Below are 22,201 nucleotides of genomic sequence, written 5' to 3'. Positions count from 1 at the left end.
GAGGTCACTGGGCTGACTTTCGGGATAATCGGCCACAGAGGGGGGAAAGAGCAAAAGCAAATGCCACCAAAGCTCAGGCCGGGATGCGCCTGGCAGGGGGGAAATCTGGTTGAGGAGGAATGAGTAATATCTGATTGTGCAATAGAGAAAAGCACCCCGAAAAACCTCCAGGCTTGTGCGGCTGGTGGGCTAAGAACAAGCATCGGGGAAAACAACCAGTATCTTTACAAGACCCGGCTTCGTAGGAAGGGGAAAACGGAGCCGGTGTCAGGAAGCCCGGGCCCCCCCACCAAGCCCCGAGCTGCTTTTTATCAGCGGTGTTGCAAGCTCAGCGAGCGCTGTCAGCAGGGAACGGAGACGGGCAAAAACCACCCCGACCCCACGGGCCCCCGGGGCCTCCCGCCTGCCCGCCACCTTACTTCTCCTATTTTCCGGCTCAAATAGGGGGATGCTGCCGGGGCCGGGGATGGGGCTGGCATGGCTGCACGGGCGGCCCTGCTGCTGGGGGTGCTGCTGGCGACCCACCGCCCTGGGGATGCAGGTGAGGCTCCCCGTGCCCCCCAATGCATGGGGCTGGAGGATGCTGGAGGGGTGTGTGGGGGGTGTGTGTGTGAGGTTTTCGGAGGCGGCATCTCGCTGCCATCTCCGGGGCTTAAATACCGCCGAGGCTTTTTTGCAAGAGGATGCGGTGATCCTGGTGGGACGCGGCGGGGAGGGGGGGGGGGAGATGTATTGCCCGGAAAGGGTTTTGGGGATGGCGGCGGGTTTTCGGGCGATGCGTGAGCCGCGGCCGTGTGTCCTTCCAGCTCTCCTGGAAGCCAACGGCAACCTGAGCTGCCGCTGTGCCAAGACCACCAGGACCTTCGTTTCCCCGCGGAAATACAGCAGCATCGAGGTCCGGCCGGTGGGGAGCAGCTGCCGGCGCCTCGAGGTGGTGTAAGTAGCTCCCGGGGGAGGACGAACCCTCTGCTCCCCACCCCGTCCTCCCCGAATTATTTCAGTTTTGCGCTCTTTTTCTTTATGAAAAGCACAGGGGGGCTCGGCTGCTCGAGCCCTTCTCCCCCCCCACGCTGGAGGAGGGGGAAGCGACGGTGCTGAATCCCCGTGTGTTTTCTAGGATTAAGCTAAAAAGCTCGGAGAGGGTCTGCGTGGATCCTGACACCCCTTGGGTGAAGAAACTCCTGCAGGACCTCCCTAACCTGTAAGCCCCCCTCCACCCCAAGCGAAAGGGGCTCCCGGCAGGACCAGGGGCATCCCACGGGAGCCGGTCTTCACACATTTCTCCCCGCTTCTGCTTTTGGCAGGAGGAAGAAAGAGGCTCCCCGGTGAGGAAGCTGCCACCGGTGGGACGGCCAGATGTGCCGGGCCTGAAACTGGACACCCCCCACCCCATCCCGCTGTCGCCTTGCTCCGGTGTGGAGGGCAGCATGCTGCTGCGTGACGCCCTGAGCCCCTTTTTCCTTTGCGTTTTATGCACTTAAGCCCTCGAAAAATGCCAGTCCCCGCTTCCCCACCCTCCCACCCCGTGGCCACGCGCCGGGTGTCCCCTTGGGGCACAACCTAACGGGTCCAATAAAGGCGACAGCCCTCGGTCACCGTCACTTGCGTCCCTTCCTGCGGCACGCCGGGGGCTTGGGGGTGCTCAGGGGAGCGAGTCCCCAGGGGGTGGGGAGCAGAGCGGGGGTCACCGGCGTTTCTCCACCAAGAAACACGGGCCAAGCAGGAGGTTTTAGTGGCCGTGGTGGTTTCTGCCTTGTTCGGCGGGGAGGCGGCGTGGGCCACGTGCGACGGGGGGAAGCGATGGCAGGGAAGTCGAAGCTCGGGGCAGCTCCTTTCCCCCCTCCCTCCGCCTCCCCTGGCGTTTCCCAGCCTGCAAAATCCCCGGCAGAGCTGGCTATAAAGCAGGCCCCGCGGCAGCTCGGGGTGGGCAGCAAGGATGCGGCTGCTGCCGGCGGCGCTGGCCCTGGCCCTGCTCCTGAGCAACTTGGTGCCGGGGGGCGGTGAGTGACCTTGGGGTGTCCGTCCGTCCGTCCGTCTCCCCCCTCCAAACCCCTAGGCAGAGGCATTGGGTGCCCCGGATGGGGCCGATGTGGGCTCCTCTAAGCTTTCAAATTTGTCTCTTGCCTATCTTTGAGCTTGAGTTTATCTTTTAAACCCGGTGGCTAAGCTGGAGGGGGATGCCTGGGACTGGGGGGGGGGGATTTGCCTGATGGGTTTAAGCTGCTTCTCTTCAAGACCCCCGCGAAACTTGAGTGCTTGGTGGGCGGGCGACGGGTTTAATTCATAAAACGTTGGTTAAGTTTTCAAACCCTGAAGCTAAACTCCCTCCGTATGCATGAAAAGAAAGCTTTGAGACTGTGCCGGGAGGGATTAGCCTTGAGTCAGCCTCGCTGCTCTCACCGCTTGCTGCTCTAAACCCCATTAACACCAGCTCATCCATGCAAACGGCCCTGTGGATGCTGGGGAGGGGATGGGACGGTGGCACGAGGATGGTGGGGAGGGGGAGAGGTGTCCCCGTCTGCCTTCCCCTCGGGGGGGACGAGACCTGGCTGTGGGCTGCTCTGGGGCGCAGGTCTGTCGCTGGAGAGCCTGCTGACCAACATGAGGTGCAAGTGCATCAAATCGACCGCCCAGGTCATCAACTTGGGGCTGATCCTCGCCATCGACGTTACGCCGCCGGGTATTCACTGCAGGAGGAAGGAGATCATGTAAGTGGAAAGCCCGCAAACCAATTCCTGCAAGTCGCTTGCTCACGTACCAGCGCAAAAACACGCGGGCGCTCGCACCCTCTCCGAAGCCCTCGAATCTTGCGGTGACTCTTGCAAGGCACGGGGCTGTTGCACGGGACGCTGCTGCCCCGTTTTAATGGGGGTTACCCCCGGCGTGGCTCACAGAGCTGAGGTCGAGGCCCAAAAAATCCCGTCTATCTCCCGGCAAGGGTCACCGGGGTGTGCTCATAACCGTGCCGGGGAGCGGGAGGGCTTTGCAGACAACGGCGCGGTTAGAAAAACTTTGGGGAAGAGGCGTGCGTGGGGCTGAGGGGGGGTCTCGTCGCCTTGCAGCCTCACCCTGAAGAAAAACAAGAAGGTGTGCGTGGCCCCCGAGGCGCCCTGGATCCAGCTGCTCATCTTCAAGCTGACGCAGAGGTACGCGACGGCCAGCGACCGAAAAAACGAGCGGCCTGTCGGACGTGTTGGCTAGGACGATCCCCCTCCTCCTGACCGCTTTATTCTCACGTCTGTCCTCCCCTAAAATCTGCAGGAACGCCAGCAAAAAAGAAGCGGCGGCGCGGCCGCGGCGGGAAGCGGAGCGGTGGGCTGGGGGAGCGGAGCGGTGGTGCTGGCCCCCTCGCAGACCCCCCGCCCCGTCTCTCCCTCTGTCCGCATACCATAATAAATAACCAGCCGCGGTTATTTATTCCTCTGCGGGGACAGCAGTGATAGGACCCCTCCGCGCCGAGATACGCTGGGTTTCGCGGCACAACGCCGGCGCTTGCTCTGCTCCCGGGGTTTTGGCAGCGGGGCAAGAGCCTTCCCCCGCTCCCCCCCCCCAAAAAAAAAAGGCTTTCCCCTCGGGCGCCCAGCGTCGCCCTCCATTTCAGGTGCCTGCGCTGTTCCCACACGCGACGGCAGCCCGTCCCGGCTGCCATCAATAAAAGGATGAACGTGCTTCCCCCCCGCCTCGGCTGCAGCAGCTCTTTCTGCATGGATTTGTGTAAAAATTGGGATTTTTGGGGGGGCGGGGGAGTTAAGACCGGACCGTGGCACCACGAAGCCCTCGGCCGCTTTGCCGCAGGGCGCTTCCCAACGCGCCGCCTTTCCTCTGCCCCAAGTTTTCGTGCCGTTTTCTGACAGCTCCTGGGAGGAGCGGGTCGTGCTACGGGACGCTGGCAGGAGTCGGATGGGGTCTGACCTCTGCAGCCCCACGGTTCTGGCTCCCAGTTGTGCAAGCACAGGAGAAATGGGAGATACTGGGAAATTTCCCAGTGACTGGCTGAGGCTCTCTCTGTGGACCCCTGTTTTCCCGGGGGGGGATGCACCCGTCCCACGGAGACCCCGGCATGGCACAGGGACGTCCCTTGGCCACACGGACCGAAGCGACGCAGGTGTGACTTGCAACCCTGCGCAAAATTATTACCGTTTAAAAAAATCTGGCTTGGCCATGCTGGTAGTAGGTGTCTGAGGTCTGGGGACCTCCCGCAAAGGGTAGGAATCAAATTTGCATCACCCACCCCACCACCCTGGATGCCGAAAACGCGTCCCAGGGCAATGGCAAGCTGTGAAACACCCGGCCGGTCCCCACGTCCCCTCCTTCCCGCCCTGTGCTTCTCAGGAACCAGAGCAGGAGACAAGAGTGGTTGCAAAAGGGCTGTTTATTGCCTACAGAAGGAAATAAAAGTACACAGGTGGGAAGAAACAAGCAGATATTTAGCCCTATCCATCATGTGCGAGCAGTACCTCATCTCCACGGCGCGGGGGGGGGGGGGGGGGCGTGGTGTTTAAATAAAAAATAAAAAATAAAAAATTTTAAAAAGGGAAGAAAAAAGTAACAGTTCAGGGTTTTGAGGATCTCCCTTTCCCGAGCTGCCCTAAGGTTAAAGAAAGGCAGGGCTGCTAAGCTCAGTCATCGTCGTTATTTTGTCCGGGCCGGGTCTGTGCAGGGGAGCAGGTCTTCCCCCTGCCTGGGTCCCTGCCGTCCTCACTCCGCGGGAATTCGCTTTCTCGGTGAGTTTTTCATTGCAAAGTGTAATTACGGGGGGGAATTGCACCGTGGCGTGGCAACTTTCTCCAAAACACGAGTTCTTTCAGAGGGAGAGAAGAAAAGGATCCTTTCGTAAAAGCAGAGAGCTGGAGGGAAAGTTTCTATTTATTCTCACGGGAAACACGGAATAAGCAAGTTAGGGTTTTTTTTGCTCAGGTCTCAGTTGAAGGCTGCTGCTCTTGCAAGCCTGGTGCCTAGGGCTGGTGTCAAACTTGGCAAAGGGTTTTCGCCCGGGCGACCTACCCCGTCCCCGTGTCAGGGCCTCCCAGGGCCCCCCCCCCGGGTGGTGACGGTGCTACGGAGCTGCCCCGGGGTGAGGCAAAACCGGGGCCGGGGGGCGAGCAGCGGCTCCGGCCTCCGTAAGCAGAGCCCAGCGCGCTGTCGATTTAAAGCGAAGCGACCGTTTCCATAAAACGAGACGTAAAGCCCCTTAAAATTTTAGCGTAAGCACGCCCGGGAGTGACACTGCAGCTTCCCCTCTCTCCAGGTGCACTTCCATCTTTTGAGGGACAGGACCTTGCGGTTGCAAAGACAAGACGCGAGAAAGAAATCCTACTGAAAAAAACCCCGACCTCCCAAAATAACCACCGTGAAACGGGGCGGGAGGGGGAGCCCGGGCTCCCATCGCTGCTGCTCCGGTCCGGCCTGTGAGTTTATGAATTAAGGGCATATTTAGCTATCATGGTGCACACAAACACTTTAATTGCTCGGAAAGCAAACACGCGATGCGATCATTAGAAATGTAAAACAAAGCCAAAGTCATGTAACATGTCACTTGGAAAGAAAGCCACCATGAGGGGTTTTTTTTTCGGTTGGGCTTTTTTTTTTTTTGCTTTGGAACAAAGACAAATACAGACAAATGCAAACTCAGTAAATGCCTAAATCGTAGGAACTGTTTTAACAAAGAGGACAAGACCAAGTACCAGGATCACTCTAACCTTCACCACTCAAACGGTGAATGATTTTGCAAGCTAAACACACCGTACGATTACAGAGGGGGAGGGAAAAAAGAAAGGGTCATATAATTTGGCATGCTTTGCCATCAACGCGGTTTAAAACACCCTAAAGCACCAAAGTAGCCGAGCATTTCTCTCTCTTCATGCTTATTTTCAGTTATACTCCAAGAAACTGTACTCCTGAAGTCCGTCATCCTCAAACATAGCCAAACCAGCAAACTTTATCGTCTCTTAATACCTTCTATAGAGTCAGATCATTTTTCTTAGGATGACGGAGTTCTTTAAAGGTGTTACTTTCGTCCCTTTTCTGATCGTGCAATGCCTGCGCCTGCCTCATCCGCTCTGTTTTTCGTCCCTGCTCTTTGTTTCCTGGAGGAAAAGCAAACCCGTGGTCGGTGTCAGTGCAAAGAGTGGTCACAGGAGAAGATACGGTATCGCTTAGAGCTGGATCTAGAGCCTTATAATCTCCTTCTAAAATTGTTTTTAATCTTAAAGTGAGTTCTCGGCTGACGCTTGGCATTAGAGACTTAAGACACGAACGGTTTCCACCAGGTTCTCTTGGGGTTGGTGTCGCCTTTGAACACTGAAGGGTGACAAAGGGAGGGGACGTGACCATACTTCTGTAATCTTCTAAAAAACTGGTGAGCTGCGTATGGCAAGATGCTTTTCCTCACGGTGAGATGGAGAGACTCAGCTAATAACAGCGTCTATCAATCGGAAAAACCCGAATCTCTCTGCATCTAGGGCTCATTTCTTTTCTGGTCTCTAACGAACCAGGTCCTCTGCCCCCCTGGGTAAAACCCCTCCAAGACCAAGCCCTTCAGCTCCTTTTGGGACACGCGAAATTAGGCGGGCGAGGAGGTTTTTCAGTGCGGGTGCTTGGTGCCGAAACCATACCGCTTCTGAAGCCAACATGAACCTCAGCGACTCTCCTATGCTGCTTCGCTTCCTACCAGGCAGTTTAGGTTGCCAAGACCGCCCAGAAGAACATCGCACCTCTGCGGCGACCAAGTAGGACGACAACCCGCTGCTCTTTTATATTGACAGCCTGATTTTAGCCGAACCACCTCCTGCTGCTGCCTAGCGTACCTGCGTGCGAGGTAAGGGTGCGCTCAGATCAGTCATCTCCCCATACAAGAGGGAGAAGGTCCTTCCTTCGGTTTAAATCGGGCCTCAGATCTTCATTACCATTACAAGAAAAATATCTATGCAGAAGCCAAGAACAGAGGAATCGTAATTACGTACAAAGCTGAGGTCGCTGGGGAAAGGACAACTGCTATTTGCGATTGAACTCCCTTTTAAACCAGTACGAGGGCGTGTTATCACATTTGCGTGGTATTTCTAATGCAGGCTATTGATTTGGTTTGGATAGGACTGAAAGACCTTTCACTCCACCCTGCTACGCCAAGTTTCATGCCAAAGGAAGGTCTTGATGCTAGGAGCTGAAAAGGCATCATGGAAATGAAGTAACTGCTGCCGTGTTGCTGGGTTTAAATCTGGTCTGCAGATAGCAAGGACTGGCAGTCCCTTCTGGCTCCTGCTCCCTACCAAGAAGGCGTGAATACTGCACTCCTGGTCTAGGAATCCTTAAAGCGTTTCCCCAACCCGTCTGCTAAATTAACAGAGAAACGCTGAATTTCAACAAGCCTTTTCGACTTCCTCCTCGCCACCTGACCAAAACCAACCCCGGAGAAAAAAACGATAGGAGCCTTTGAGGCCTCAAATTCTCGCTCGTGATTTGGACCCGATGTCTCACAAGCCGGGTGCGGAAAGCCGGTCTCTAAAAGCCCAATATTCGGGATTAAGTGGGAGCTGCAGATGCTCAGCACCTTTGTAAAGCGGGCCTCGGGAGCTCGAGAGCGTGAACGTTGGATTTAGGAGCCTCCGCGGCAAAGCCGGCAAGGTAGGAAACCATCAGCCATCCGCAGCATTACCGGAACGCTGAAGATCACGGTACGGTTTTGAAAGCTGCGTTAGGTCAGTGGCAAGTGCTTCTGAAAAGGTTAAGAGTCAAAGATTTTGGCTTTCTAGTCTATAAAACAGAGAACAGCGAGGACTTGGGACTAACGGGATCTTTTCTGAATGTTTCTGCAGACTAAACAGGAGTGGCTTCCAACAGACAGAGAAAGCTTACCGATGAAATGAAGTATTTTCTCAACGAGTGCTAGGAAGGGACGACAAAAGCTTTTAACGAGGCAAATGGGAAGGAAAGCTGGTCTCAGAACCCATTGTGCCATACCTGACTTCAGCGTGCGGGACGCAAATGTTCGCGCTCCTTACATCGAAATAAGGAAACAAAAATATTCAGCTACATTGTACAAAATTCTCTTTTTTTTTTTTTTTTATATATATATACACACACAAAACCCCGTATCTAACAGATTTACCATATTGAATTTTAAAAAGTTGCTTGTAGAAGGGTGTTGGATTTTTTTTTCTCTGCTTGCTTTAGGCAGTGCTGTTGCTTAGAAGTTGACACCAGGCACCATATTTTTGAAAGCAAACCAAGACAGCGAGGAGCAGTAAAGGGCTTAGCGCTTTTTTTTTTTCCCAGGCGTCAGCTGCGAGGGCACCGCGACGCGCTGGGAACCGAAGGTCAGCGATGGAGAGAACTGATGGTTTTCCCATCCATCGCTGCTTAGGGTTAGGGATATTTTGCTTCATATTACTCCCTCTCCCCTAGAAAACACCCTGCCGTCAGCTTCCATCTGGGTCAAAAGAAAATTAGCGTCGCCGTCTGGACGGTGCGTATGTTTAGCGAAAGGGATCTCATCCCGTGCGTGAGGCGGGCGGCTGCCTGCTCCCCGCTCCCTCTTTTCCTAGAGCAGAAAATCGCGAGGGAGAGCGGCATTTCTGCTCAGCTGGGAAAAAAAAGCGCAATCCCCTTACTGCTCCTGCTGGGAAGCGGGGGGAAAAAAAAAACAACCCAGAAGGAAATCGGGGAGGGAGCCAGACACGTGAAAGGCGGGTAAACATGTCCCCGGTTATGTGCATCGACTGAAACATAAACAAGACTCGTTTTTTTTTTTTAAAATCCAGAGGTTTTGTGCAACATCTGTTAAAATAACTTTTTTTTAAAAAATCGCACAGCGTAATGGACGTTCAGAAGTGTGTTTCGCAGCAGAGAAAATCCAATTAAACACCTTCCCGCAACAGAACACTTCAATCGGTTAGAAACCAAAGGAAAGTCAAACTTCAGCAGTTTACAATGTTTGCCAGGTTTGTTGGTTTTTTCATCCCCATCCTCTCCCACCCCGGTATTACAAAACATTGCTGTTGGTTTTTATTTTTATTAATAAACGGGCTCCTCTGCAGTTCATATACAATCATAGGTGAATTTTAAATTCCATTTTATACAAACATCTCAAAAAATATTGGGAGTGAAGTATGGTAGGAAATACTGCTCACGTTGCTAGTTAACATGCGTGTAGGAAAAAGGAGGAGAAGGGTTTGTTAGTGCACACCTCCGGAGCAGAGCACCCCCCCTCCAAAAAAATACAGTAGCTGATTACAGAAAGGTAATGTCCACAAAATTAAGTTTTTCATGCTATTCTACTTTCCAGTACTATACTCTCAAATCGCTCTCGCAATTTATCTGCAATGGCTAGGTGGCGAACGCTGAGGTATATTAAAAAAGAGATACCTGCACCTAGAGGAAAATCCGTCTTTAGAAAGGGCTTTTTTTTTTTTTTTTGGTGCTGCACAAAGCAAGTGCTGTACAGGAATTTCACCCAGCTACGATCGCTTCCAATTTATAGCAGGCAATAGATGACGCCTCCGTTTTTTAGGCACTTCTTTTAAAAGGGAGTTGTCGTTTCGTTGAACTGATTCGTGCGTTCTGTCCCACGCCACCCCCTCCCCGGCCCCCAACAAGAGTCAGGGAATAGTTTCTACTCTAGGTCCAATCGATTCCCCCCCTCCCCTCCCCCTGGATAATTTCCTATGTATAAAACGACAAAGGAAATGTTTAATTAAAGAGGAACAGCCTGACTCAGCAGTTTTGCAAGACAAAAGATGGCTCCTTAGTATTTAAAACTAATTTCACAATTTAAATTTGACTTGTTTAAGTATACGAATGAGACATAAATATAGGCTATCAATCTGTTTAAAAATTTCATTCACATAATGGAAAATTTTTTCGTTTATTAAAAATATCACATTTTGAGACTAGAAACAGTAAAGTGCATGAAAAGTTTAAAATATAAATTCAAGAAAATCTTATAGCAGCAAAAAAGCAGAATAAAGAAAAACTTAAAAACACAGACACAACCTTTTCCTGTCACTGTGCCTTTTTTTTTTTTAAACATTAAGCAGCCAACCAATTTTTCAGAAAATTGCATTATGTTTAATGCCTCTTGAGGCACAAGTTTTTGAACTGGCCACCTAGAGCATAAAAAGGAAAAAAAAAAAAAAAAAAAGCATTTCCAACACATCCAAAGAGCATTAACAGTTGGGAATGAACCAGCAGCTTTTTAATTCAACCCTGACCGACAACAGAAAAGAAAGATTATTAAAAAAGTGTGATGGCTATTTGGCAACTAGGGTCAGGAAAAATAATCCAAGGAATGACTACGGCTACCGCTCGCTCCCCCAATAAAAAAAGCATGCCGACAGCTACTCCGCGTGCCCTTCGGAGACAGAAGGAAGGTCATTTCCAGCGGCTTTTTCCTGTACCCTACGCTTAAGCAGTTAATCCCAAGTTTCCCATCTTTGCAACCGAACTTCGGAAAAGGGAACCCAGGACGGATTTGCAACTTTTTCATTCAACCGGAACCCAAACGCTGGCAACGGCTCGCTTCAAGCGCAATTCCTCCCCATTTCTAAGTCCTGCTCCCAAACTGTGCTGCTGAACAGCGTGTCGCCCTGGCTTGCCGCAGCAGAGAGGCAGCTCTGTTTCGCAGAGGTCCTTTGGATCCCTGCGTTTCTCGCCCAGAAAGGACCGAGCTCTTCAGAGCTCCGAAAAAATAGTCACCACGGCGTCTGCCGAGCAAACGATCTATACACGGCATTAAACGCTCACCCGCAAAGTCTTGTGAGACGTGGCTTCCCTGGAAATTTTGTTGTAAATGAAATTACATCAGGAGAATTTAGATCTCAAATTTTATCACAGATATTAAGCCATCTTTGGTTTTCTAATATTAGTTAGACGAGGGGCAGGGTCACACTGCTAATAGTTTATAGTCAGGTATTAAGTGCTTCGCTGATGTGCAAAATTTATTTCGGATGCAGAGTTCAGTCTCCGTTTTGGGTTCAAACAAACAGTATTTCTAATATTCTTCCTACAAAACAAGCATTTCTAATTTTGCTTTTCTTTCTCCTAAAAGGTTGGCTCATTTTGCCACGTTCTGGAAAAAAGCATTACCTTGAAATATGTTAATCTGCAAGTTTTTAATCTCATTTGTCCATTTGTAAGTGCAGCTTCCTACTGAAAAGAAAAAGCTTGCCAGTTTAAAAAAGAAAAAAAAAAACATTTAAATTAAAAACCTGGAAAGGGAATAATACTTTGGTTCCAGCCCTAGTGCCAAATGATACCAATATGCACCAAAATGTGCAAAATCTCATATCAAACACATAAGGAAAGGAGCTTGAAGAAGCAGCTTAAGGTTGGCCATACTTCACTCCTATATACTTTGATTTACAACTGTACAGGTCCATAACAACAGGTCCTTGCCCTCAAAGGGGCAGGGCTCCACTACCTCCTGTTAGGCAAGTGCACACCGTTGACAAGAGGCAGGAGCGGAGGATGGAGTTCTAGTTGTGTTAACAGTGAGAAGTGGTCGGAAGGGATGTGAGGGTGTGGACACCCAGTGATGTTGTTGTCAACCAGCCACTGAGGGTCCAAAGGCCCCAGGACACCAAGCACGTTCATGTGAGTGTTGGAATAGAAAATGTAGTCAATCACACCCTAGGGAGAAAGAGAAACACGACAGTGAGAACAGAGCTCGCTTCCGGCAACCTGACCTCAACTGGCTTCTGGCTGCAATTCGCGGGAAGAGGCACAGCGCCGGAATTAGGGTAAGAAACGCGCGCGGCGTTTTGCGTTCAAAGCGCTGCATCCGTTCTCATTAAGTCACCGGCCAGAGCCGGGTCGGAAGCTTAAAAATGCCAGCAAATCAAGGATTTGTGTGCGCGGTAGGAAAAGCGTCCAGCGAGTGTAGGAACCAGTGATGAAGCACTTACAGGAACAGAGGGAAAGACAGCCAACGGTCAGAAAATTAAGACAGCATCCTGGGGAGACCAGGTCAATGACTGCCATTTCAGAAAAATCGCTGCTTACTTTGAAATCAAAAGTATAATTGGTGTAAGGCATCAAGTTGTTTTCATAGGCGCTCTTGAGTTGGAAGCCATGCGTAATTCTTCCTTCAGAAGCCCCGTTTTTTCCATTGCCACTGAAGTTCATGAGACACTCGTTATAACGCAACTCCTTGAAGTCCTTGTGGTTGTCAGCTACTATGCCATTGCTTAAGTATTCCACTACACCTGTTTGCAAAGGAAAGGATTCAGGGAGTTGCTTTAAAATACAACATTCAGGGAATGTTGGCCTCGGAGTTAAAAACCAAAACACCAATCAGACACACCATGAGATTAGAAAAGAGCTTTCCATCTAAGGGGAAATCTACACGGCAGCTGTCTTGTCCACGTCTGAGCCGTACACACCCTTCTGACACGCAGCCAGGCAACTGAGGCTCTCCAGCGGTTTTGACACCGTTTTTTGAGGATTACAGTAAACCCATAGTACATGTACTGTAGTACGCACGTGACGGGGTGCTAGAGAGGCAGCTTTCGTACGTGTACCTGATATTACAGTATCAAACGTCATAATTACTAAAGCAAACCTGTCTCCTTAGGAAGTTTTCATGTTCCATCGCGAACTCACGTCTTTCCTACTTATTATTGCTGCTCACTCAAGGCATGGGTATTTATTTAACGATTTATTTAAGATCTATTTGTGCTTTTCTACGTCTTTGTAGGCGCAACCAACTTTTCTGGAGCGTACAGCTGATCACGAAAAGCGGTCTACTCAACCGGAGGGCTTGCATTCTCTTCAGCCAGATTTCGAAAGATGGCTGTTACTAAAAAGGTTTCGTCCATACCTACCCAGGGAAGTGCAAACCGCCCCATTGCCCTCAGAGGAAAAGAGGATTCAAACGTTCTAAAAAGGTAAGTTAAAAATTAAGCCAAAACCAGTCTTACCTGAATCAGGCAATGAGTTGAGATCCGCACACAGCACCAGAGGGATAGAGTTAGGATCTGCTGTTGGGCTACCGGGCCTGCTTGAGGCTTTCTCGAGGATATTTTTCAGTTCCGAGACAAACATCATAGTCTGAATGAGTTTTACATCTGAGTATTCGGGGTCCCAGTGCATGTGGGCATTGGCCACAATAAGCAGCTGTTTGTCCACATGAAGCGATTTCATACCTAGATAAACAAGTACGTTTTTATCAGTGAAAGGCTGATTGTGTGAAAACAGCAGATTCCCCCCTGTTAACATTCAGGGTGTAGCTACTAAGGACTCCAAGTCAGACACAACAGCAGATGGATGTACTTTCGTTGCTGGAAAAAAGGCATTACCTGAACCACTACTCCTTTCTAAATCAGCAGCATTTACATAATATTACGTGACTAAATCTCTCCAATATAGGAAAGAAATACCCAGCATTATCTGATACCGTTATAATTGCATGCATTCCTTCTCTACCGCTCAAGCGGTCATCACTCGACCGTGCACCGCTATTCAACATTTAAGGTACAAGGGAGTTTCCTGACTCTTAGGTGCCACGGTACGGCAAATTGTTCCCTTGGGAAAAACTCAAACCTGCTTAAACGAATGCAGTATGAACCTGGCTGCCGCAAAACGCTGCGGCTGCTTTTACTATTTATCTGAGAAACAGTACTCTGAAAGATGGGGCATAAAGTCACAGGCAGCTCCTTCCAGTCCTGCAACTTAGGCATTCTGCTCCTTTGAAGGGTACACTGGTAAGAAGCAATCAAAAAACCAGACACGCAGACAGAGCAGGGTGGCAATTTTAAGTATGTTGAAATTGTCTACTGCATCTGATCAAACTTAATGAAAATGTGACAGTCAATCAAGTGGCATGAAAAGATACCCGGTAATCTCATTCTTCCACATCAGTACATTAGCACTGTCATATAGTCACGGGGGGAGGATGGAAGGATTCAATCAAGGGGAAAAAAAGAGAGTTGAAAATAGAAGTGGAACATTACCGACAACTACTGGTAAGAGCATATGCATGTAAACACACTGACCTTGGAAAAGCTTAATTCCTCAAGTAGAATTTAACAGAAGAAGTAAGCAGGGACAAAAACTTGAAAGGAGAAAGCTGAATGCTGGGCATTTGGCTGCGAGTGCAACCAGACCAGGAAATCATGTCATCTGTGTCCTTTTTTAGCCACCAATGGGCTATTATTTCTCAAATTAGCACAGTGAACAGCGTTTGCTCATCTGCGAGTATTTGGTTACCACCACCAATGGCAATAATATTCTAGAGAGCTGTATTATCTAGGAATAACTCATGCCTTTACGTGGAACTGAATAATCAGTGAGAGAACCATGGTCATACTCACTTGCTCCAAATAATTCTTTGTGCACCTCTAACACCACGGCAACTCCGATGTTGTCCTTCGTCATCACTCTGTTTAACATAGCTTCTGAACCTTCAGAGTTAGCCATTGCCACCTGGTTGAACTCCACTGTATGCTTCTGCACCAGCGTAAATCTGATTAAACAAAGAGAATCACGTGTGAACACGTGTGACGTACAGCTACGTGAAAAGACATGGCTTCTACCTGCACTCCAGCCTACCATGTCCAAGGAGAGAGCCTGCAGGACAGGGTGAGGCACGTTTCTTTTGTCCTCTCATTTTATAAAAGTAAAAACAGTTCTAAGAAATATTCCCCCAGTCAGGATAGAGCTCTCGGTCTGGCAAGTGAGATAGATACTCTCAGGGGAGATGAGATACCTGGGGTTTAAGAAGTGTTTACTTGTTTCAGCGTAGCACTCTGAGAGGACTATTCAGAGCAACGCTCAGAGGCTTTCGCACCTCCTCAGGAGCGTTGTAGGCAAAAAATTAAGAGGAGATGGTAATTAAAGGCTTGCCTTTTACTTTGGGCAAATGCATTATTAGAAAACAGCTTCTTTCAAACCACTAGCTACCACCATTAGTTTCGTGAAATTGCTTTTTCATTCCTTTCCAGCCTTAGGATGCCCGAAAACGCCTTGCTTCAGGACAAACTGAAGGCTACCTATCAAAAGGGGTTTTTTTGTTTCGTGCTCTAAGAAAATTAAAAAAGAGTATTATTAGTCTTCTGTTTTCACCTGTGAGAGCCACAGTGTAATAACCAGTTCTCTATACCTCCTTGTTAGTTTCAAGGTTTGAAAAACATCAGTTGTTTGTTTTCACAGACTTCCTCTATTCCAAACCAGTCGAGTTATTTTTAGACATGATCGGAAAGGCATATTTTTGTTTCTGGAAGCAGTGAAAACTCTGAAAGGGAGCTAAGGCTTTGCGAAACTTCCATTCTAATTACCGAAAACTGTTCCGAGGGAATATTCAGAGGGATACTCGGTGTGGTACAACCCGTGAGCAGTTTACACAGATGAGGAGTGTGAATGCCAGCACCTCTCCTCCCTTCCCAGCAGTTTGATGCTTTTAGCGTAGCAGAACTTTTTGCATCAGGTATTCAATAATGTAATGTTTTGATTCATAAAAGCAGAGAATATTCTGTGATCCTTTGGCAGCAATACATCTTTTAATACCTGAAGATTAAGCCAGCACACCTTACAGATCTTTAATCTCAGAGGGGTGAAACTTCTGTCAAGCAAGGCAGAAGTTGGTAGAGAAGGTGAGGTATTTGTTAGATCTGCCAAAAAATGCGCACACAAAGCATGTAATTTTTACTCATGCTAGCTCTCCTGCAACTTCCATGTTTTTGAAGAGATATCTTTGTTCATAGTCTGAAAGGAATGGAAGGACTCTGGTGCAAATCGAGCAGCAAAAGGGAAGGGAGGATCATTCTTTGTAGTGAACTTTATCTTTTGTTTTATAGCACAGTACTTTGGTTACCATGCACCCTGAGAGAGCAAAGCTTTCAGACCTAAATCAAGCTGGTTTTAATGTATTTTTAAAAAGCTGCTTCTGCCCCTTACTTTTCAGTTTTGAAGAATATTGCACAGCCATCCACATGCTTTTTCTCCTGCTCAGACATGATTTTGGCACGTGACTTGGGAGAAAAGAATCCATCGTATCCTCGTTCTTTCAAGGCTGGCAGAAAAAGGGTGAAGTATTGCTCTGTTTCCACTTCCTGGAATCGAACACAAATGCCTTAGGCTTATAAAGTCAAGTAAACCCTTCCTACAGCTGCATGGCAACTTGTGCCTGCCTTGGCCTGCAGTCAGCAGCTCTCACCAAAGCGAAAAGCTTCTGTTTGCACAAATCACGTCAGTTCCTAGATTAATGGCCTGCTGGAAACAGATTTGCATTCCTGGATATCCTGGAATCCCCCCAAAAGGGAAAGTGACAGGTGTAATTTGAATAGCAATAGATTACGCCTGATATTTTTGACATCTGAATGCAGATACTGTCCTAGGTTAAAACTTCTGAGAGGTCAACAGATATCCAGCAGCAATTAATATTTAATCTGTAGAGCTCTTTCGCACAAGGATCTCTCGCTGTTCTGTAACAATACATTTTCTTTGTAGTAACATTTGGTCTCCAAGAGGATTTCAGAGGTTGATCTCTTGAGGTTTTCAGACCAAGGTAACTACTCTCTTCTTGTGCAAGATTTTTGCTTACCAGAACTTGCTTAAAAAACAAAAGATCAGTTTAACGCAGAAGCGTTCAACTGTTCTAAACATGGGCAACAAATTTCTAATAACACAGCAGGATACACGTACCAATGACAATTGATATTTAACTTTGACCCTGAGAGTCCCCTTGTTTGCCAATAAGAGTATTTTTGAGATTCTAACTTCTGTACCAAGCAGGAATAGACGACGAACAGTGGCATTCGGGGATACAGCATTCTACATTCTCCCCTTCTGCAGTAAACCCCATACACCCAGAGGGAGAAGATTTAGGATGCTTATCTGAGGGGGAAAAGACCCACATCTTCCAATGCAAATTACCTACTAATTTAGCTAATTTTATCTCACTTTTACTTTGTCCCGTTTCATAAAACACAAGCCAATAGGTAAACAAGGAGCTGTGCACACAGCTTGTATTGGTAAGCCCCAGAATTTGTTAGCAAGCAGGCGAATATGGTGTTCTCAAGAGAGCATTTCATCCTAAAGGTGGAAGTTAATGTTTTCTGTTTCTGATGAAAAATACAGTTATTTTCCAATTACCTGAAGACTAATGATATCTGCATCACAGTTGACAATTTCTTCCATGATTCCCTTTTTTCTATACTCCCAATTGAGTGCCCAAGATGGGCAGTAGCCATAGAGCTGCCGGGTGGCATATTTATCACACAACACGTTGTAACACATAACTGTGAATGAAGCTGGAAGGAAAGAAAGAAAGGGAAAGGTTATCAACCTCTGAAGATCACAAATGCTGAACTTATTCAAGCCAAAATACTGAATCTTACATGGTCTATTCTGGAGGGCCTACTGAACACAAGTCAGTGGGCTTATTCCACTGAGCGTTTCATGAGCAGGAGTAAAAAAGGCCCTGCTGAGCCAGCAGTTACCACGTAAGGCTAAACTCTTCCTGAAAAAAAATCAGCATTACTACCAAAACGAGAGGGCGTCACGTGCGTAACAAAGCAATGCAATCCCATTTTGCAGTCAATTCTTTTATTACCTTTGGGGATGGGGGAGATCTAGGGGTCGGCAACAATGCATGAGGTGCCTTGATACAGCAACTTCAGGGTTAAGGGACCTGTACAGTTCTAAAGCAAAAGCAAAACCAAGCTGCTAAAGAAGCTGTTACTATGTCACGATACCACAGCATCCGAGAGAAATGCTGCTTTAGAACGCTTCATTTTTAGGCAGTCTGATTCCAAAACATTTGTACAATTTTCCTAGCGCCTGTACAACATTTCGAAGTTGTAACAAGTTGCATCTTGGTCTATCAAGTCTAAGGGGGAGAGAGAGGTCTGGGTGAGGGCAGGGAAGAGAAGACGAAGTCATAAATTAGCAAGCACCTAATACGTGATTTGCTCAGATTTAAAAAAAGGAAGACAGAAGTCAGCATGCGGCTTATCAGATCATTCTACCTGAAACACACTTCCTTCACACACAAACTTCTCAACTCCCTTAGCTTTTACACCAAGAAAAAAAGATAGGTAAATGCAACATCCTAGCACCATGCCATTGGAAAAGGCTGCTCATATTTGCAGGGAAAGAAATGAGATTCTACTATGAGGCTAGCCCACAGCTGTATTTTTTTATACTCGTAGTCAAAGAAGATTTCCACTGTTTGGTTGTTTCAATTTTGTAGTAACAACCAATTGGCTTGTTACAGCTTCTACTGTGAAATATTCCACAGGTCACTCGCCTAACGCTATGCTTTCTAATGACTTCTGAATTCTGTTTCTGCTCAGGAAGTTTGACTTAAAAAATAAAACCAAAGTCTGTAAAACTCCACTGAGATACTGATTTGTAAGGGAATTTGAAACAGAAATGCAGAACTTAATGTTGTGGTGGCTTACAGGACTTTTGGCATTTTCCGTTTCTTCCGATTTTTTTTCTGGTTTGTTGTTCTTTAACATAAAAAAAGCGACAGATGATCTTAACTGCAACATTAGCCTGCCTAACACACGACCGAGTTAAGTTTTGAAGACCTGCCATCTTCACACTTCTAGAAAGAAAAAGTACAGAGGACTGCCACGTTATTCTTGCTGGTTAGTAATCTGATCTTCCGCAATAACAATATTAGCATTTTTCTTCTTTATACAAGCTCACGGATGCTTTTTGAGGGCTATATTCAGGATGCGCAGGGGAAGAAGAGCCACTGGATTTGGGCTGCCTCTTGCACTTCACCGAAAGGAACAATAGAGGGCATTAAACTAACTTCAGTACCAGGCACTCCACGTGTTTACTTGCAGACAGGACTTTTCTCCAAGTCTCACTTGAGTCAGCCTCTGCATGGACATGGCATTTGTATACAGTTATTTTACAGTTCTTATTATTCCTGAGAAACGAATTTTTTAAAAAAAACAGCTCTTTTGCTTGGGCTGGAACAGTTATGAAAAAGCCTAACATGGAAAAGAAATGACCGGCATCCCATGCAAATTACAAAAATTCTATTTACAGCACAGCCATATGTTAATTGGTTTAGTACAAATGAACACAAATTGCTATTTTCAATCTGATCCATGTAAGGCAGACGACTTCTCTGAAAATAAAGCCAAAGAAAAGTTTTTCAGCGCATCATTGTGTGAACATAGGGAAAAGAACCACAGATTTACCTGAGGGCAGAATTTGGTCTCGTTCTTTTAAAGTAATCCATGGCCTTGGAGGCAGCTGCTCTGGATGAACTAAAAAAATTTTGAAACAGTGATTAGTTCAGGGTTTATATTTGTAAGTTACAATTTCTAAGTCAAAATGATGACTGAACAATAATGTTCCATACTGTGCTTTGCAACCCCTACTCCCCAACTCTTTTTACGCTCCAGGGGAGGCAAAAATAATTTTGTAGTAGTAGTAAGAGCAAATTTGTCAGTTGTAAGATTCACGACTATTTTTGTCTCTTGCTTTCAAATCTAGAAGCATCACCAAAATACTCCTGCACCTTGAATATACTGCTGAAGAAGGAGGGGTAAATCCTGTAGTGGTTCAGACATCCTATACTCCTTCTCCAGACCTCACCCTATATCCATCATTCCTGCAATGTTTTAACTTAGTAGACATCAAGTGGCAAAAGAGAAGGCTTACAGTTACAGAACCATGAAGCAGAATTTAAGTCAGGTACTGGATATCCTTAATCACTTTAGTATTTCTAGATCTAAATTTGACATTCTGCTTGCATTGGGATTATAATTTCTAGTGGAAAGTATCAAAATGCCTTCAGCAAGGAAGACTTTGCACTTTGTTGGTAATGGAAGGGTTTCACACAGAAGAGTGGGAACAACTGGCTGTAACATGGTAACATGGGAAAAGCTTAGACAATATATGTTAACCTCTTCTACCGTGTGCCAGTGTGTGTTTGTGTGTACGACTGGAACCACTTGTCAAAAACGCAAAAGCAGTTAGAAAATACTCTCCCTCCACTGGTTCGGATTCTTGTTCTAGCAGCAAATACTGTCAGAAATGCATGCTTTTAAACCACTTCTGTCAATCAGATTTGTAGGGCTGTCACCTGCTAGATTGTCAAGCATGTAGTTCAGTAGCTTTCGAGTTCCGTCTGGATCCTGGTAGAGGCTGAGAATATCTTGTGATAAAGGATTGCCTGCCAACAGCATAAAACAACAACTGGGTGATTAGCTGCCTGACTTTCTTGAGGCTTTCCAACCAAAGAAAATCTCCCATAATGAGAACAGACAAATTGACTCAGAAGATATTTAGGTTGCTTAACTTGGAACTGCAGAATACCACAGTAACAGATGCCATAGAAATAGCTAGCACACATAGACTTTCTTCCTTCGACTCAGCTCAATCAATAATACAGTCGGTTAAAGGGTTTATTTAACTATCTACAGATTTGAAATAGGCTCGTAAGGAAGTTTCATAGCATTAAAAAAGAAAAGCATTGTTTTCCAAACTGGATGGTTCATTTTTGCTGCAAGCTTAATATCTCAAATAGACTGGAAGAAAATGTTGAGGTAATACACAAAGCTTTTGAGCCCAGCCCCCTCAGTAATTCAAGAGTACTCCTAGGAATATTTAACTGTAAAGAACTCACTCACCTTTCAAACCTAGGGTTTGTAGCTGGAAGAGCCGTCCAAGTTCATAAGGCAAAACCCGTAACAGATTGTTATTTAAAAGCAATTCCCTGCAGCAAATGCAAAAACACTTTTGATGAGTATCACTTCAGAAGAAAACTCTTAAAGCGCTATACGCCGCTCATCTTCAAAGATGACACTTTTCACCCTGAATTTTTTTGTATTATGGAAAGATATGCCAATCTTCCCATTTCAAAGCACGACCAAAATACTTTCATTAGGGAAAAAAGCGCCACAAAAACCCCAAAACACAAAATGAAATCAGGGAGCATTCAAACAGCAGGCAATCACCAAGCCTCAATTTTTCAGAGCAGAAGACTACATAGGTTACAGACATGTATCTGCAGAGATCAGAAAAGAAAGGTAATGAACCCAAAAGTAATTATTAGAACTGAAGCTTTGCACCAATCTTGAATTTTGCAGAATTATTTTAAATACAAGAATGAAAAGCAAAATAAATTTCTCGGTCGCAATCCCAGAATATAGATTTTTGAAAAGTTAACCAGAATAATTTCTCTCACCTGAGAGATACCATGTTTCCTAGTTCTGCTGGTAAACTTCTGAGTTTGTTGGATGACAGATCCAGGTAAACCAGATTATGAAGCTTGGCAATATCAGGTGGAATGCGAGTAAGATTATTGTCATTGAGGTGCAGAGCAGTCAAGTGCGTCAGCGACCAAAGTGACGTACTTAAGCTCCGCACTCTACCTAAAAAAGAGAAGCAAAGAACCACCTCTTCAGTCAGGTTTGCACTCTCAAATCATCAGATACAAACTATGGGGGATGTCAGAATACGGGATTTCCAGTGTGGAAACCCTGCCACTTCACTGGAACACTCAGTGACGCTTGCAGAAGATACCTTCGTGTATCGTTTCTACGAGCAGACTTTAAATAATTATCTAAGCCTCCCAGTTAAAAGGATAGAGACAGAGGTACAGTTCTAGGGAAGCAGATGTGCCACCCAAAAACTCGTGTCCAATCTGAGTTGGTGTTTTAAATGAACCGGGCTGAATGTGAGCCAGCCAAGCTCGAAGGCAATCCGGTCAGTTACTCCTCCTCCCCCAACTCAGAAAAACTGTTTTCACAACAGGATCCTCTATCTGAAAGCGTGTGGTGCGATTCTGGGGCACGAACAACTCCGCTGAAGCAAAATTCAAAACAAAACTCACCCGAGATCTCTAATTCGGCCCAGTGCGACTTCTTCCCGTTGGCTACCTCTTCTGCTGACATGATGGTGTAAATTCTGCGAGGATCTGGAGGATCATATTTTTCCTTTGGCATCCCTGTTAGTCTGAAAGACCATCACAGCCATTACCGTCTGCCACTGGACAACATTTCTTCATTTCTAGCCCGCCAGGAGATCACCTTCCCCAGTGACACTCTGCAAAAACACACGCCCTGGAGTTTATGTACAATAAATTTTACGCTGACATCAGCCCAACTGCTCCCAGCGCGTGGAGTTAAGCAGGTGCTCAGACCTTTGCAGAATACGGGCCCTTAACGGAAAAGGGCATTTCTTCCTACAAAGTTGGGTTTTCTGCAGTCATCCGCAGTGCTACCTTGTACTGCCCCGATGC

General features: G+C 47.0%; 3 protein-coding genes across 5 annotated transcripts in view; 2 read left to right on the top strand and 1 right to left on the bottom strand.

Moving 5' to 3' along the window:
* Positions 1-477: 477 nt before the first annotated feature.
* LOC127016004 (alveolar macrophage chemotactic factor-like) lies at positions 478-1,329 on the top strand. The gene is made up of 4 exons (XM_050896294.1): positions 478-541; positions 807-936; positions 1,118-1,201; positions 1,305-1,329. The coding sequence occupies exons 1-4, from the start codon at positions 478-480 to the stop codon at positions 1,327-1,329; spliced, it is 303 nt and encodes a 100-aa protein (XP_050752251.1).
* A 607-nt stretch (positions 1,330-1,936) lies between these two features.
* LOC127016097 (C-X-C motif chemokine 2-like) lies at positions 1,937-3,201 on the top strand. Its single transcript, XM_050896423.1, has 3 exons — positions 1,937-2,000; positions 2,573-2,708; positions 3,063-3,201. Exons 1-3 carry the CDS (start codon positions 1,937-1,939, stop codon positions 3,199-3,201), a joined length of 339 nt encoding a protein of 112 aa, XP_050752380.1.
* Positions 3,202-9,648: 6,447 nt separating this feature from the next.
* Positions 9,649-22,201, bottom strand: part of CNOT6L (CCR4-NOT transcription complex subunit 6 like) — a 32,771-nt gene continuing 20,218 nt past the window's right edge. For 2 of the 3 annotated variants that reach the window (XM_050895272.1, XM_050895271.1), the window contains exons 2-12: positions 21,794-21,915; positions 21,146-21,332; positions 20,589-20,674; positions 20,042-20,131; positions 19,152-19,220; positions 17,083-17,240; positions 15,886-16,040; positions 14,304-14,455; positions 12,912-13,136; positions 11,995-12,197; positions 9,649-11,622 (exon numbers count right to left, since the gene is read on the bottom strand). In XM_050895272.1, the coding sequence (XP_050751229.1) occupies positions 11,410-11,622; positions 11,995-12,197; positions 12,912-13,136; positions 14,304-14,455; positions 15,886-16,040; positions 17,083-17,240; positions 19,152-19,220; positions 20,042-20,131; positions 20,589-20,674; positions 21,146-21,332; positions 21,794-21,905 (1,650 nt within the window). In that variant the 5' untranslated portion in view covers positions 21,906-21,915 and the 3' untranslated portion in view covers positions 9,649-11,409. Of the gene's footprint in view, positions 11,623-11,994; positions 12,198-12,911; positions 13,137-14,303; positions 14,456-15,885; positions 16,041-17,082; positions 17,241-19,151; positions 19,221-20,041; positions 20,132-20,588; positions 20,675-21,145; positions 21,333-21,793; positions 22,006-22,201 lie in introns of all 3 variants that reach the window. The other variant, XM_050895270.1, reaches the window with a different exon arrangement.

The sequence above is a fragment of the Gymnogyps californianus genome, chromosome 4, assembly GCF_018139145.2.
Source record: "Gymnogyps californianus isolate 813 chromosome 4, ASM1813914v2, whole genome shotgun sequence".
In the NCBI taxonomy this organism is placed as follows: domain Eukaryota; kingdom Metazoa; phylum Chordata; class Aves; order Accipitriformes; family Cathartidae; genus Gymnogyps; species Gymnogyps californianus.
Note: the sequence above shows the minus strand (reverse complement) of the source record. Positions and strands in the feature narration are given on the sequence as shown.

Coding starts and splice junctions, on each gene's coding strand:
- LOC127016097 (XM_050896423.1), top strand. CDS start 1,937: ATGCGGCTGCTGCCGGCGGCGCTGGCCCTGGCCCTGCTCCTGAGCAAC. Junction 2,001..2,572: donor CAACTTGGTGCCGGGGGGCG/GTGAGTGACCTT, acceptor TCTGGGGCGCAG/GTCTGTCGCTGGAGAGCCTG. Junction 2,709..3,062: donor TGCAGGAGGAAGGAGATCAT/GTAAGTGGAAAG, acceptor GTCGCCTTGCAG/CCTCACCCTGAAGAAAAACA.
- LOC127016004 (XM_050896294.1), top strand. CDS start 478: ATGGCTGCACGGGCGGCCCTGCTGCTGGGGGTGCTGCTGGCGACCCAC. Junction 542..806: donor CCACCGCCCTGGGGATGCAG/GTGAGGCTCCCC, acceptor GTGTCCTTCCAG/CTCTCCTGGAAGCCAACGGC. Junction 937..1,117: donor TGCCGGCGCCTCGAGGTGGT/GTAAGTAGCTCC, acceptor TGTGTTTTCTAG/GATTAAGCTAAAAAGCTCGG.